Raw genomic sequence first — 17,698 nt, 5'->3', positions numbered from 1 at the left:
CACCGCATATGGATAGTTGTGGAAAACGGCCCCGCGCATTGTACAACACAGTACAATTCGGATTTATATGGCGTCTTAAATGCAATTGCATCTCAAGATGATGTACAGGGCAGTGGGCATGTTTATTTTATGGACAAGTCACAGGCAGATGGGGAGTTGGCATTGTGCAATGGTTAGCACACTGCACTTGCAATCCAGAGGGCACAGGTTCAGTTCGATATGCTGGCGCGGCAGTTGAACAGCCTCTGTCCACCCAGCAGTACAAATGGGTACACTAAGACTAGGCGATCGTTAGGTCGCATGCGGTGGGGTAAAGTACGGGTACTTTCACCTCTTCCAATGTGTTTTGTCAACATGGAAGACCAAATACCTCCCCCCCCCCCCCCCCCCCCGAGAGCTTCATCGAGTGGAGGCCCTTCTACCAGCAGTTGCGTGAGCAAGACATTTCAGGGCTGCACCTTTACCTTTACCATAGGCAGACAGAAAAAAATAACCCTTCTGTACAGCTGAAACTGTAAGGACTCCATACTCTTTGGTTCTTTCGGTAAAGTCACGTAGGTATAAAATAAAATAAATATAATCCAGCAGCTTCGTTTCCACTGCTGGATTATATTTTTTCCGCCTGAGGACGACCGCTTGTATTGCGATCAAAACGACGTTATTTATTTTATTTTATACCCTACGTGACTTTACCGAAAGAACCAAAGAGTAAGGATTCCTGCAGTCACGAAAGCTTCAAATCAAGATTATAAGGACTCCTTAATAAAACGAGCATCAAGCCAAATGCCTTACGCCCCTTTGAGAAAACAATGAAAAGGCCCCATACTTTTATCTCAGCACTGCTGATACATACGGGCAATTGCTTCGTTTCCATGGCTCTCTGAGCTGCTGCCAATGACAGTGAGGAGCGATGTAATTTGCATCTTAAATAACGATAGTTCTTAAACATTACCAGGACAGGCCGCAATTGAGAATAAGTAATTTGAGGGGGACAAATGATTGTTTGAATCACGAGCAGAGTCACTGTCTACGAACATGCTGTATACAAATCAGTAACGGCTCGGTATCTGTGAACATTTACCTCGTGCAAAATACAGTGACAATCCTCACTCATCCACGATGCTTACGAGGGGGGGGGGGGGTAGGGGGAGCAGACCCCCCTCACATAAAGACAAAATCAGAGATGAAAAGAGTTTTCATCCGATTGTCCATTAAGTGTACTCCTTCTGTCCGCAACAAAGATTATGGGAAATCGCACATAATCGGAAGGGGTTTGTGACATATCGTACTCTGCAAAGCTAAGCAGCGTAGAGCCTGGATTAGTGCTCGAGTGGGCAATCGTCAAGTGAATGGGAATGGCACTCAATTACAGCTTCAGTGACTTCAAACGTCATCGTCATCATTTACATTATCCCGCAGTCAACAGGATGGATTTGTCACATGTACAACTCGAGGAACATTTCCACATGTCCGTGGAGGTTTTGTCATACTTCAGGAAATAGCACTGACAAGGACATCCTCATCTTATTCAAACATCTTACATCTTACATCTTAATAAACATAAAACCTATACACATGTAACCGATTGATGATCAACAACCATATAGAATATGAATAGCATTACATCCTATACATAGCATGTGGATATGGTATTCCATATTCAATATACACCACTGCATGCATATGGAATAGCATTTGAAATATAACAACACTCCAAAATAATTCACAAGGCCGTAAATACGAAAAAAAACATTTCTTAACTGTAACTGAATTAAAAGCATTAACGCACGACCACCGTTAACTTAAATAATCTACAAATCGTAAAAGTGCTTGAATTAAAACCAACGTGACGCATGTATACATGAAAAACCACGAATCACAGAAGAGGGGGAGGGTAATTGAGGGGGCTCATGCGATGCCCGATTCCCTGCGGTGGAGACATAATTTTTACATCAGAATCTAAGCTCCCAAAAAAAGACAAAAAAACTACCCCAATATCTATGAATACATTTGTTTTAAATTCAATCTGGCCGTGGACAGCTTGGTGAGCTCATTCTGTGAGTCATCACAAAGACAGTTCCATGGAGAGCGTGAACCAACCCCATCATCAGAACATGGAATTTCAACCACTGGTTCGGGACCAGAAACAGAGGGCTTGCTCCATTGATTATAGGAGTAGCAAAATACTGTGTTTATAACTGCTATTTATTTATAATTCTCCAATTTATATTCCAGTAACACATTTGGCATCATGTCATGAGAATTAGAAGTTTGCATTCACTGACTCTCACAACGAGTAGTGGTAGCATCATCTTATGATGGCCAATATACAAGGCCCCAGAAGGTGATATCACACTCAATATCCCCAATGAATGCATGTATGTATGTTGAACTTCTTTTGCACCATACGTAGCCAACCATACTTATCGGAGGTGTGGGGGAAGGACCACAAACTAAACACAAAAAGCAGTTCTAAATGAATGAGTTTTTAATAGGTGACACACCATTATAAATGTGTACATTGCATGGCGATTAACCCATAGAGATGGAATATTCCCATTTAAATGAGAAAACAAAAGTATGAAGAGTGCAATAATTGTTGAGTTGACTGAGACCATCAGCTTACCACATGTGAATCCCCAGCTCATTCATCGGTGGCTGCCCAGATATTAACCCAGGCAATCCGCCGGGCTAATTAGTGGCCTGACATGACATACGCTCCCGTCTGAGTCAGTTTTCCCCCCTTACAGCAGAGCACAGTACAGACCTTGACCTGACTCAGACTAGACCAACAGTGGGAATGTGGCACCTTCCAGGCTTCTGATGAAGATCAGCATTACACCTCGCTCCACAGATCACGGGGACACTGTGGCAATTACTTTTGTGCTCGAGACTTTATGGGGAGGGGGGGGGGGTGGTGTGGTGGGGGGACAGTAACCACAGGAGGGTGGGCCTCACCGTGTCGTGGCGCGCACGTGAAGTAGCGTGTGCCGTCCACGCTTCCGTTGTTTTTGCCGTCGGCCTCGTCCAGCTCCACGCCAGCCCACTGGCCGCCCGCAAACTCCGTGGGGCCACAAAACCTCAGCACACCCGTCTGCCATACACACACACACATTGATGCACACTCAAATATATCCTACTTACTCACACAATGGATATACAGTATATATACATTGTTGAGGTGAGGTGTACGGCTCCGTAAGTTGCTGAGAAAATTAAGTGCCCTTTACATGCAAATCCTTAATCCTCATCCAAATGACCTGCGATGATAAATGGATCAGAAACGTGGACATTGACCAAGAAAATGGAACAAAAACTGAAGAGTGCGCAAAGAAGACAGATGCATGGAAACACAAAGAGCAACACGTGGAATAAAGGTAATACGCAAGGGGCCTTGGGCAGGAACACACCGCTGAAAAGGATAATGGTCACTCATCAAGGCCAACGGTGGAGTGGCAGCCAAATAAAGGTGCACGCCAGAGATGACGTTGTCCACAGAGATGGAGCGATGAAATCCATTCGTGTGCAGGTTCTCGGTGGATTGTAACATCGCAGGATCATGAGAGATTGCGACCGCTATGAAGAGGCCTTTCTTTCAGCAGTGGTTTGATTGTGGCTCATGACGATATCCACAAAGACTAAGCTTCCCATATTGTCCTATAGACAAATCCTATATGAGTATGAAGCGGGGTAAAATATATCTCAAATTATTTTATAGACAGTGGGGGACAAGTGTTGGAAGCGAGCAAATTACGTCAGAGAATGATGTGCCTGGCACAAAGCCTGGCCACATTTTATCTCCATTGCTAACGATCACACACTGTTTCAGGTATTAATTTATGGCTGAGAATCGAATAAAGATGGTTAGAATAATAGCACAGCGCGCAAACACCTACACCACCAAAGACAAAGATCCCTTGTATGGTCATAGCAGCCTGACAGGGCAAGTGCTGTTAGCGAGCACCTATTCAAACTGGTAAAGCGCACGAGGGGGTGAGTGGCCAGCACCATGCTTGGTCACCTTTGTCTCTCGAGTAGTGACTTCTACACATGGCACCAGGTACTAATTTGAGGCTGAGTCGACCTAGGGGAGGGCCCAGCACTGGTTCGGATTAATTGTCACTGGTGTTGGCCACGAGTAGAAATTGGGTTCCCGTGTTCATTGCACAGCATGCTAACCAATGTGTCAGTGCTCTCCACCAACACCACGATTCCCATCGACACACACTTCCACACAAATGTCCCTTTTACCTCATTTGCTTTACAGACTAAGTCACATCCTCTGAAATCATTATTCAGCTCACAAATGAGACATTTGTGAAAATTCTAAATTTATATCACAGAGACTGGTGTCTCTACAAGATTTTGATTTCTGACAAAAGGGTACCAATTTTATTGACCTTGGAGAGATGATGGGCTCAGTTGTCCCAGAGCAGAATTATAACTCACCTACTGAGATTTGAGTCTCTGTCACAACACCAAATGAGAGCACCTACAGGACATAGCTCACATTCTTCAGTGGTGTGACCAACATGAAGACTTTTTTTATATTTGCACAACTTGATCTACACAAAACACTTTCACATCTGCCCTCCGTGTTTTCTGCATCATTACCATTTATCACACGCCACCTTTGCAAGGCAAAAATAATACGGCAATTACTAGTATCTAAGGATTACGACTTGATCAGATTGCTGAAGATAAACTATACAAAAGTAATGCTGTTGAGCTTCACAACGCATGACAAGAGGTATTCCGATGGTGACAAGAGCTAGCATAATTGTTAAACTCAGCATTCATTATTTAACACGTTTTCTCAACATTAAAACATCCTTTACAACGGATGGGGAGTGTTACTGATGAGTGAAAATGATAGCTTGTAAAAAGAGCTTTCAGACGTCAGCTACAATCGAGAGGTCATCACGACCATAGCCTGTGATGCCACACTTCACCAGCACTTATTCTCTCTAGACACTGCAACTGCTTCGTCCGACCTCCTAAATTCCAAGGCCCACTCTTAAACGTTTGCCAAAAATTTACTTGAGGCCTTCCCCTGTGCCCTCAACCTCTGGATGCCATCTCAGTGCCTTCCGCAATGGCTTGCCCTCCTTCGTCCCGCACACACGTGCACCACCCATCTCAACCACCTCTTTGTGTATACATCTACAAAACGTTGAAGTTGCTTACCCTAATTTACCATTACATTTCTACCATCCTCTGCATGTAGCTATATTTACAGAGCCAACGCTTATTTTCTGGTTGCTTTGCTTCGTCCAGCTCTCCGACCCATACGGTTAACGTACATTACTTCTGCCTTAAACATCCGTCCAGTAACACTAATGTTTGACCTCTCTACTCGCCCATAGTACACTCAGTACCAGCAAAAAGCCAGCTTCACAACCTTCTTCGAACAAGCTGAATAATTATGCAAATTACAGTTATACATAACAACACTAAATCCCCTAATACCTCCATTAGTGAATGTGGGTGGGCAATAAAAGCAATGAACGCAGCAACGTCAATTAGAAAAACAAAATGCAAAACTGCAATGTCGTCAACAAGTGGACTACTTACTGCTTAATGTTGCAGGCCATGAGTGAAATTGTTTCCATAAATTATTGCTTTTCTTAACTTCAATTACCATGTAGGGTTTCTAAATAAAATAAAAAGTAATCATGGCGATGGTGCTGCGGAAGGGTGGATGTGTGGTTAGTATGCTTCACGTAATCAAGGGTTGAAATTATCCCAAGCCTCCCTTCAGAGTGGATAAAGCACCACTTCGTAGGAATAGGGAGACAACAGTGGCCATCATATGAAGAGACTGGCCCTCAGGAAGGGACCACTGAATCTTCAGCACCGGCCCTGGACGCAAATGCAGATCAGCAACCCTCCCCCCTTTGTTCGTTTGAGCCGGGAGACACGTAGGTCTCAATGCTGTTACGCCTGTGATCGTGCATGCTTATGCATGGAAGTGTCTGCACAATACAATGTCCCTAATTAGTATGCAGCACTGTAAATTACATTTACATAAATTAAGCAAAGAAAAGGCTGTGCTCTGACTGCATCGCACAAGAAGATTATGCTTTATATTAGTCGACTTTCATTAAATCAATGTATTGACCCTAATAGGTCGATGGGGTGATTAAACCCCTAACCAAGGTTTGAACTCCCAAAGCGTCGACTGTGAGAGAATGGTCTAACCACAGCATCATCTGTATGAATGACCCCAACACAGGAAAGCACTGATCCTTTAAACAAACTACAGCGAGTGGTTATTCTTCAGTGACCACATATTACGCCTAAAATTGTGCTAAAATATTAATCTGAACTATCTCCCATGCAAATAAAAGCATATTACTCTTATGGCTAATCAAGCATAGGACACCAGCACAAATGTGTGGATATTATCGGAGCTGTCAGGACATGGTGCTGCAGGTGAAGAGCAGCTGAAGCTAAACTACCGTACTCGTATTACCCCATTGCGTGTGTGTCGACACATACGAATTGATCAATTAAAACAGATCCTTGCGCTTATATGCATTACATAGTGCGTATGCACAGTGTGTTGAACTTCTTTCTTACCGTATATAGCCAACCTTGCTAATCGGAGGAGAGAGCTGATGACGAATTATGCAAAATAAATATAAACCAATACTGTATTATGACCAAGACAGAAAATAACATGATAAAATGTACGACACAGAAATATAAACGAGACAGTACAAAGCAGACAAAAACACAATTTTTGCCTTTAACAATGATAATTGAAATAATTGATGGGGCATTTATTGTACTAATGGCTGGTCTAGAGACCCTGGTGCAAATGACAACAGGTTTATGGCATCATCTGGTCCAACACCATGTGAGACTAGGCTCTAAGAAAAGCTGTCTCGGGTGTGGACCAATCAATTTCAAAGACAGTGCACACATTATCAGAGTTGTGTTTTTGTTTGCATTACAACCGCAGGTATGTGGTCAATGCAAACATGACTCCTTGTAAAAAAGGTGTCAGTTTTGTTGCCAGATAAAATGGTAAAAAAACAATTATCATATTTTGCTACTGGCAAAGGAGGTTCCAATTATGTCAATGGTTTTGTAAAAATGCAAGTAACTATAGCAAGAGCTCCTAATCTAATTAAAATACCAGCAGATTCACAAGTAATCTTTACAATTGGAGAGTGTTTGTAAGTGGCTTTTATCTTTGGTGATTTATAAACTTTTTAAATTAGAACTTTCTTTTATTTGATTAATTCTGCTCATTTGTTTTCTGCCCTGTAGCGTTTCTGAGGTGACTAATATGGTACTTTAATTGTGTATTTCATCGCTTTATTTCTCCAAATCCAATTTTTTCCGATTTTCAGAACATATATTCCAGTATCTCTGTAAATAGCACTGATGAGACTTTCAACCCCTATACGGACAGAGCTCATGTATGAACACTTTCAACCCTCGCTGGAGAGCGTTAGGAAAGAAGACTTTCAGGCCCAGACAGAAAAATTGTAGACATCATGAAAGAAGCAGCACCAAGCTGCTGGATACAAATTGACACTTATCTACAATCAGAATCTTTATACTGGTAGGAACCTCCTGGCTACACCAGCCCACAGGGGATTATTGTGTCCGTCTGTCGTGCAGGGAGGGGCTGGGTGGGGAGGGAGGGGCTGGGTGAGGAGGGGAGGGTGGGGAGGGACTGGGTGGGGAGGGTGGGCCTGGGTGGGGGGTGGGAGGGGTGGGGCTGGGTGGGGAGGGGCTGGTCACCCCGTGGTGCCCTTACAAAACTCAACGTTTAACCTACTCACGCCGGCTTGTGCCCGCCCTCACAGTTGGGCATATTTGCGGAATACACCATGCCGCCGTTGACCCTGGCCATTGACCGAGCAACCCAACGTTCCTACCAGCTCCCTCCGCAGGAATGTGTTTTAGACTGGAAGAATCCAATGCACTATGAAGTCCAGTAGGGGTGGGTCAGTAAGTTATAACAAACAATACAAAAACATGATTGGAGTGCAGAACAGAGAAAATGAAAGCAAGTCCCGAATAAATATAAATAAACATATATAAATTTAATATATAATGTACAAATTGCATATGAATATAAATTCCTACAGATTTTTCAGAACAACGACAAAACAGTCCGAGACCACACCAAGACAACACACAGTCCCTCAATAAAAGTGCACATTAAAATTAAACTACGGATGCAAGATTGAAAATCAAAGTTATAAATCACTAAAGGGTTACATTGAAAAGAAAAAAAACTCAATTATGGAATGATGCCTCAAGATTTGTTCTATTCCAAAGGCAAAACAATATAAAATAATTACAAGAGCAATACACCTCTTCTCACACATAAACCTCTTATCACACGTACAGGGAACTGTTCACGAAGGTCATAGAGAACCGAATGGTAAATTAAGAGGCCACCCAGCCATGCTTGTAGAAATAAATGCCGTATTTATAGAAAGAAAATATAAAATTCCATTCTCTCCAGCTTTGGCAGACAATGAAAATGCATTTGATTCAATGGAAACTGATTCATTCATCCAAGCTCTCACAAACCAAGGCTTAATACAATAATTTATAATTATCAAAACGCAAAATTTTTAAGAACTACACTCAAAATGAAGACTCTATTGTCCCAAAAATAACACACGGTGATTCAACTGCATTGTATGTACCATCATTAAAACAGAAAAAATAATTCCTTAAATCTGTATGCAATGCATCGCTTTCCATTTCATACCGAACACTCAACAGGCAGTGATTTATCGACCGAGTGACAACACTCGACCGGCATTTGCAAGTGCTTTTAATCACAATCAGTTTTGTTGCCAAGGTAATTTAGCATGGGCTGCCAAGCCTCCTTCTTAAAGACTGGCCTCTGACTTACAGGTAAAAATAAAACACTACCACTGTAGTAAAGAGATTCACCGGGGTGCAAGGGGACTGCATACATGAGAGAACACTTGTCCGCTTCTATTTTCAGTATTAACAGTTGGACACTAATGATATTCAGCCTCAAGACCGACCTCTTTATAGACGTAAACTCTTCGAGCTGGAACATTTTAAGAAAAGAGCATGAAAAGAGAAAACGTGTGACCAGTGCGATATAACAAAATCTGGCGGGATTATAAAGCATTAAAACGTCTCTCTGCTACAATCATTTTTGAGCATATATCATTTGTATTGGAGATCTGGATGGAGGCAGTGGTGAAAAAAGCCACATTCCTGTGGCAGGTAAGCATTTCTATATTCTGCAAATGACACCCACCACGAACTTCCCACAAAGTGGAACTCGTTTTATTGACCTCAGACAAATGGACTTGGTTAACCCCAGACTCGATTTGAATGTATTACCTTACGATTATAAATCAAACATTCTGACCAAGGCGCCTTCGAGTTTCTGGATACGTGCTGCAAAGCATAGCCTAGTTTAACTTGAGATGGGAGTCTGGGAATTGAACACGTGGTGTTTCATGGTAGTGCTGGATCAGTCCTTTGACATGGGCATTTGTGCCATGAGCTATCATCTGTCCACTTTCTCCAACAAAATGTTACTGTTGAAAATAATACTACCTTAACAGAAAATACAAACTTATAAATTGCCCACACACAAATTATTTTGTGTGATATTACATTATTTACCAGTATTATCTACATTAAGTAACATAACCAATGGCCTAACACAGATATAAGTTCAAGGTAAACTCTACTTCTCTGTGTACATTTGGTTTAACTCCAATTTAATTGAGCAGTTGCATTCATTTTCACAGATTTTGTTTATTAAGAAATAAAATGTGGAAAATTTGCTTTTTTGGTCAATTACATTTGTTTTTGTTAAAGTTCATAGGTCATGCGTGCACTTGCGTACACCAGTTGAGGTGTAGAGGTTAACGCGCTGTGCTACAAAGCCGGTGACCAGAGTTTAACTCCTAGCCCTGGATAATATTAGTTCCAGCGATATCACAACCATTCATGGATCTTTTCTAGGTGAACTCAGCCATAAATGAGTACAAAGCGCAGTGTGCAAACAACAGGCGTGGGCGACTAATGCAGTCGCGAGTGGGTCTGTTGACACCCGCTTCCTGTTCGTGGTACCGGACTTAATAGGAGCTCACTAACAAGCCCTGAAGAGTCTATAGAGTTATACAGCTACATTTTAGTTTTTGTACAACACTCATAAGCCATATCTGAAGCAAGCTTCAGCCTCCCGTAGGTTAACTCAGTTTTAAAAAAGTGCAGCTGGGCTTGGTGCTGGCCATACCACCACCCCATCGTGTGCTGTGTCGGCATAGATAGGTCCATGTTGACATAATTTACCCCTACAGCCCATAAGGCTAAACAGTGGATCTTTGTATTTGGTATGCATGTGTGTGGGCATGTATACATTCACTAAGTACATGAAAACATATTGCAAACAGAAGCGCTTGACTGCTTCTCAATTGCATTAAAATTCCCAATTTCAACTGCATTGCATATTAAATTATGTTTGCTGAATGAAATTACAAATGTTAAATCTGAATGCTGCATATTTAGCGTGATTTTTTTAAAAACACAAATCATGTGTAAATAGCAATGTGAGGCATGCATTAACATTGCTTACTTACGTGTTAATTAAATGGACTCTACATTGCGACAGCACATGGCACTCCACCAACAAGAAAGCGTCAAAGTGAAATCGAAATACCAAATATGCCTCACTGATACAGATCTCGGAAGCTAAGCAGGTTGGAACCTGGATTGTGCTTCGATCGGCGACTATTTTACAAAACAGGCACTACAGGCGGAAGACAGCAGTGCAATAAAATCCATTAATCAATAAATACAAGATTTATAACGCGCGGCCATAATCAACAAAAAGCTGACACTGAAGCGAGGATGGCACAGAGAAAAATCTAACGAAATTAAACTAGTCAGAAGAGAAAATTAATGTTTTTAGTCCAGTCTTAAAAGCACCAATTGTAATGGCTGAGCCGACATTAGTTGGCAGATTGTTCAGTTACATACTCTTTGGTTCTGGTATGGATTCCTGCAATCACGAAAGCTTCAAATCCAAATCGTTCCGTTGCAGCATACTATCCCTGCCATACCACCCAAACTGCATTGAGATGCTTTATTTCTGCAGCAGATTGACAAAGGTCTAAAATTGAATAAGCTCGATAGAATTGTGGTTAGAGTGCTCATATTATAACTTGAAATTGCTCTTTCAAATCATAGTCTGCAGTCAAATCAGCACCCCATCCTGAAACAAGTCAAGTAAGTACCATTTTGTGGAAGTCAATGGCGATTGTCCTACGGAGAAATGGGCCCACACAATGAGAATGTAAAAATTCCAACACTGGTTTAGGGCAAACAAAGGAAAAAGGTTCAACCCCAGTGTTCAATTGAACATCCGAGGATGCCCGTCCAGCCCCGTTATAGCTAACTTGTGCTACAGTGGCACAGCTCCTTCAAGGGGGATGATTCAGTGTGGTCCAAACCAAGGTTTGAAATGTGTTTAACGCTTTATCAAAGAGAGGTGCCGGTCACGTGGGTGCCGAGTGGCCTCACCTTACGGCCACCAACAATGACACGCTGGCCCACTGTGAGTCCAGGCGGTGCTGGTGGCTGCGATGGGAGTGGAGGCGTGGGGAGCAGTGCGGGAGAGGCTGTGGCCCGGGACAGCAGTCGGCGAATCTCCCTTGCCACCAGTGCCACCTCAGCCATCTCCAGGGGCATGTCAGCTGCGTCTGGCACCACATCGCATGGCACCAGCCCTCGGTTGTTCTGCAGGCATACGCAGGCGGCAGAAAGTGTTATTTTGTTTAAACTAATGCACCGATAGCCATTGTTCTCCACACCAGTTTCTCGGCAATCCCCACGTGGCCCACTTGAGATACCAGAAACGTTTCCTCAATGCACGAGCAACTTTAGTGATCTCCACACCACTCACCACAACCCCAACCAGCCATACTCGACACACTGCATAAAACAATAGCAGGCATATGTTGATAAAATTTTACTTGCAATATTTGCTTCAAACATGTGTTCAAACTTAGCACAGCCACTGTCAACAGATGTAAGAAGGGCGAGTTTGCTTTTCTGAGCAGTGTACATGAGACTATAATTCAAATTCCCAGACCATATGGCCATAACTACACATTGGTCAATCATATGCATTGCGAGTTATTTTCAACTGCAAACATACGGTTTAAGCAACCACAAGGATATCACAAAACAGTCTCTCTCCCAATAGCCAAAGCCAATTTCGATAGCAATATTGGCTCTGAAGGCCAAAGAAACGTCAATTTAGGGAATACTCATTAACGCTACACAATAGCGCTGGTAGCTCTGACAAATAATTTGAGAGCTGGCTTTACAAGGTAAAGCACCTCCAAAAGCTAATTTACATGGCTTGTGCAGTTTTTCATCTCATTTAATGTAATTTTTAGTTTCTGCAATAAAAACGTGTTTTTTCAGAGATTTTAAGCATTACCGTTTGCTAAAGCTTTCACTGGAAATGGTCCGGGGATTTCAATACTATTAAATTTTCAATACCGCCTTAGAAATTATATTCTTAACCTGCAATTATATTTATTTCAACCAAGTTTTTATTAAAATTTCTTTTTTTTAAATGCCAAATCATTCTGTTTAAACTACTCTCATAATTGTTTTAAATATAAAACTTTTAAAAGTAATTTTTTGTTGCTGAATTTGATTTACTTATCAGGTAAAATTCTAGCCAGACAGCTCCATATTTGAAGCCTTTGACTCCAAACCTGAAGGCTATGGGTTAACGTCTCCGTTGAGGGCCAACTACCCCTATCACCCTTCTTGAGTTAAAATAATCAATGTCTCTCCGTGGGACATCAACAATGCTGGCATTTGGAGTGACCAGCCTTGGCCACCGGATTGTGGAATTTCCACCCTTAGTTCAGGGCAACCAACAGAGGCAAGTGCCAACTAATTCTCATTCGTTCAGATAAACAATTAGACTGTTTTCAAAACGTGACAAGACTCCATAATAGAGGTTTTTGGGTCAGATCGCGTAAATATCTAAACGTGTCGTTAAACCCGCCACCACCCAACACAGCCAATTAGTAAGATTTGTCACGTAAAAAAACACGCCAATTCGTTACTAGTCCAGCACACCGGTTTGTGGAGGTGCATGCCTGTAATTCGGTGATTATGCAGAACAAATGTTGGCGATTCACACGTAGATGGCGCCAGTCATCGGTGGAACAAATACCTCCTGGGGGCGCCGAGCTGCCAGGAGAAGGCAATACAGATCTGTGAGTGCAAAGTTCTGGGTGTTTCCACTCACATGCTCATGCTTTTTCTGGGCATGCAGGGCATTCTAGTTTTCATCCAAACAAGATAAGGCACCTACAGTTGTACGACAAGTCTTTTTCATTTTGTATATGCCTGGGACCATAAACTCCATTGCGCTAGCAATATGCGACACTGAGTTGTGAAAAGAGGTGGCTTGAAGGGTAGAACATTGACGGACAAAGCTAAGTGAAGCGACAGCCTTGAGATTTGAGATGAAAACGTGTTGGTTCCAATCCTGTTCTAGTCACAAAGTCAATGGTCATCTCAGATGAATTTGAATTATCGAAATACAGGTCTACCTTCCAAAACCTATTTCTCACAAGTGTAGGGCCAAATTGTACATTCATTCGTACAAAATCGCCAAAATAACCGTACGCATCTTTGTGGAGCATATGAAAACTAAATAAATAAGCAGGCAATATGCTTCTTCCCATAGATTTCTCTCTACATAGAATTTGTCGAGGTTGATCCCCTTAAAAATGTTCCAGCATATATCCTAATAATACCTTCTGTTATTTTCTGCCCACTCAAAGCACAAGGATTTTTTCAGCATACAAAAACTGCCACAAAAAACATATTCAGGGATTGTAAGATGCAGACTTGGTATTCTTTAGTGATAGGCTTATATAACATTCATGACATTATTAGTTTCATATTTCTTCTTAATCATTGTTACAACTATAACTTTCTTATTACCACGATTTCTTTTATGTATATTGAGAAAAGAAGTTGCCAACTTTTCACCCAGGCAACCCGGAGAGCACAGACTTAGGTTTTCTTAACCCATAACTTAAACAACAGCTACATATATTTAAAAACGCACAAGTATAAAAAAACATTATACTATTTATAATTTCAATAAAAATATTTTTCCTTAAAATAACGTCAATGATTCTCATCATTATCATCAGCTGTTGTATATCCACTGCTGGATGAAGTCCTCGCAATGCAATGCATTGCCCTCATTATTTTACAATCGATCTCACTGTTCAACATTTTAGTTTTTGTGACCAATATCGTCCATAATACAGTTTTGTTTTGGGTTAGATCATGTAAATATATAAAAGTGTCGTTAAACCCGCCACCACCCGACACAGCCAATTAGTAAGGGTTGTCACGTAAACAGAACATGCCAATTCGTCACTAGTACAGCACACCGGTGTGTTGGAGAGCGAAGCCACAACATTTACAATCTGAGTGCAACGTTTTGCCAGTAATTAAAACTAGCTTCATCAGGCAACAGCCAGATTTGTGGAGAAATCCTCCTGTTTCGTTCCTTAAATAGAAGGAAGGATGCATTTATGCGATCTAACCCAAAAAACCCGTATTATGCATCTCACTGTTGTACATGCAACGAACTCATCGCCCCATCTCCACGCTGGTCCACTGGTGCGCGTTCTCTCCTTTGGCAACCGTTTGGTAAATCGTCTTTGTCCATTACCCTCTTCTCACAACTGCCCTCATGCACGTACGTTCTTTAACAACCAGTATCATGCCTGTGACTTGCATTTACTTCCCGACCAGCTGCTCCTCTTTCTTTTAGAGTTTTGCCCGGCTCGCAACTCTCCTTGTTTCCATCAAACGCTCCTCGTTTCTCAACCTCTCCTTGCACCCTTCATCTTTTGTTCCATCTCGATGGTGCTAAAGGTATTCATTGGCTGGACCAAAGCGAATGACTAAACTGTGAAATAAGTCACGTGTTACATGGACAGTTTGACTGGACATAGGCAGAGATGTGCCTTCTTCACTCACCTTGAACAGAGGGTTGGCCGAATGTTCTAGAAGGCTCTTTGCAGCAGACAGACACAGGTTGGAGGCCGCGATGTGCAAGGCCGTCCCAAAGTCAAAATCACTGCAGGTTGCGTCTACCTCTGGTAAGCAAGAGACATTAGAACACAGATGACTCCTACAATAAACATCAGGGCCCATTTCAAATGGGGGGGGGGGGGGGGGTTCTCTTTCCCTCCACGAAAAGGTACATGTGCAAAACTGCTGCGAACACAGTGGTGTGTCTATACGAGCCATGCCATGAACGTTATTGCGCCACTAATCACAGAAACTCATCACACTTGTGTTCACAGACTGTAGGAGCACAATTAGTGATCAAGTGAAGAAAATGTGTTTTATTTTAGCCGAATGCCTGGGCACTCAGTTAAGATTAAATGTAGAATTGGGTCAATAACCAATGATACACCAGAGACAATCAAGAAAACTTTTAGTTTCATAATCCTTAATTGACATCAAGGGTGACATTTGTCACTCAACTTAATTGCATAGTTAAAGAAATCCAATCATTTATATTGATCTGACAAATTTCAACTGCTTTGTTCAAAAAGTCTCCCTCCTGAAAATTTCCACATTCCCATGGTGAGGGCCTGCCTTACCACAGGACAGTCACTACTCACTTCTCACAAAGTGGTTTGATATTGACTCTATTCCAGAGGGGTGACGAGCTGATTCAACTGTTGACCGAGAAAACCTTACAATTGTATGGTCCTTTCATCAGAGCCAGCCAAACAAGCACTTGATTATTCTTGGAAAAGTGAATCACAAATAAATTACATCTCATCTTACATTGCTATGGTGCAGGGGGGAAACACTGGTCTTCTAAAAGTGGCCCATTTGTTGTCGTGACAGACATCAGCGCAGTGAGCAGGGTACATTCTTTCCCTTGAGATAGTTCAGGCCATAAACAGGACACACATGCCCAGCTCAGAGCCAGACGAGGCTAGACATGTACTTTTGGAGACAGACTAGATGTTTGCACACTACTTAAAGATAACAAGGTATATTAAACATTGCAGGTAGAAATAAAATTAAATCAATTTTAATATTTCTTTTTTACATTAGTTAAGTTAATATTTGAGCAAATCATGCAGGCGTATTGTTGGCTGACAGAAGCAATTATTGATATCCCAAAGCAAACACCAAGGAGAAGAGATGATTCTCTACGTGGGCTGAAATACATTGTGCGATGACAAAGTAGCTGCATAGCAGAATGAAAATGGCTGTAAAGATGAGAAAGAATTGGAGTTTATTCATTATAAATTTGGCTTATTTAAGCAGTACAAATAAAACGTGAAAAACACACTAATTCAACTCTACTTTGCATTTTCGGACTGTAACCAGTGCGTCATTCGGCATGATGTTCCGACATTTCTCTCCACGAGCCGGGGGGAGTGAAACGTCACAGACGTCATGTTGGACAACACGCGGCACAACCAAACACGTACATACACACATCAGGATGCTCCACGTGGTGCCTCCAACACAAGTAAGCCTTCATGGCACCCTGATGGTGGCCAAGATGGCAACAATGAAAAAACTGGTCTCCAATGCAAAGCTGATATGGGGCAGTGCATAACGCGACCACACCGGGTTCCTCACCTTTGGGCCCGACTGCTTGAAGGACGACAGGGATGAGCTCGGGCACGTCAAAGTAGGCGGCATAGTGGAGCGCGTTCATGCCCGTCCAGCGGCTTCTCAGTGACGGGTTGGCCCCCAGCGTCAGCAGGCGTCCCGCAAATGCCGCTGCTGCTTCCGCATCGCCTATTCACGAGACAACGTATGAACGACAACAACAACAGCAGCCGCCATTCTCAACAAAGTGACGGTGGCATTACCGCAAAGCCTGTGTCAGGCTAGGTGCACTTTGAGGCCACGTGTAGCGTCGAAGGCTCAACGGCAGGAGATCATAATGGTCACAGCAGGTAACATTTTGAGATGGGATGAAGGAAGCAGTCTCACCAATTCCTGGTGCCCCAGCCTTGCAGGTGTAGTGGAGCAATGTCATGTCGGTGAGCTCATCTCGATCATTGGGGTGGCAGCCACGCTTCAACATCTGAACTCACACAGGAATGAGGGCAGCATCAAAGAGGGACTTCCGTCATTTATTATTCTGCTGTGGTGCAAGCACCAGTAATGAGCACTTGTTACAATTGGCATGGCAAACAAAGGCAGTTACAGAATAAGTATGATGAATGGCCTCAGCATCGAAGTGGTGATGATTCACTCACAAACTTGGGGTGTTGCTCATCCACATTGAAAGCGGTACAGCGGTGTAAATAACAAATTCCTATGGCGAGGGCCAGTTTATGCATATCACACTCGATGTTGTCTTCCAACAAAGTGGAATAAATGTTATCAATGTTGTATGGTTGATAAAATGAGCTGAACCGAACCCGAATTCCAACTTGCGGAATTTAAAATGCAAGTTGAGTGGACACACCACAGTGCTATGGTTTCACACTCATATGTTTTAATAAACAAGATACATTAAACTCTCCCAAGTCTCGAACTGCCTACATTTAACCTAATGAAGACTATGTGATGTAGGTTGTAATTATTATGTCGTACAAGAGAACAATCACATTGCTATACACATGCT

At 42.3% G+C, this 17,698-nt stretch overlaps 1 protein-coding gene across 4 annotated transcripts in view; it reads right to left on the bottom strand.

Annotated features, from left to right (window-relative positions):
• LOC133347245 (CAP-Gly domain-containing linker protein 4-like) overlaps nucleotides 1-17,698 on the bottom strand; it is an 83,379-nt gene that overhangs the window by 49,768 nt on the left and 15,913 nt on the right. For all 4 annotated transcript variants that reach the window (XM_061559354.1, XM_061559353.1, XM_061559355.1 and 1 more), the window contains exons 4-8: nucleotides 17,059-17,152; nucleotides 16,699-16,860; nucleotides 15,064-15,182; nucleotides 11,551-11,766; nucleotides 2,959-3,094 (exon numbers count right to left, since the gene is read on the bottom strand). In XM_061559354.1, coding sequence (XP_061415338.1) covers nucleotides 2,959-3,094; nucleotides 11,551-11,766; nucleotides 15,064-15,182; nucleotides 16,699-16,860; nucleotides 17,059-17,152 — 727 coding nt within the window. The remainder of the gene's footprint in view (nucleotides 1-2,958; nucleotides 3,095-11,550; nucleotides 11,767-15,063; nucleotides 15,183-16,698; nucleotides 16,861-17,058; nucleotides 17,153-17,698) is intronic.

The sequence above is a fragment of the Lethenteron reissneri genome, chromosome 25, assembly GCF_015708825.2.
Source record: "Lethenteron reissneri isolate LAM-NWPU_2019-01 chromosome 25, ASM1570882v1, whole genome shotgun sequence".
Classification (NCBI taxonomy): Eukaryota; Metazoa; Chordata; class Hyperoartia; order Petromyzontiformes; family Petromyzontidae; genus Lethenteron; species Lethenteron reissneri.
The sequence above is the reverse complement of the archived record's forward strand: the minus strand, read 5'-3'. Positions and strand labels throughout refer to the sequence as shown.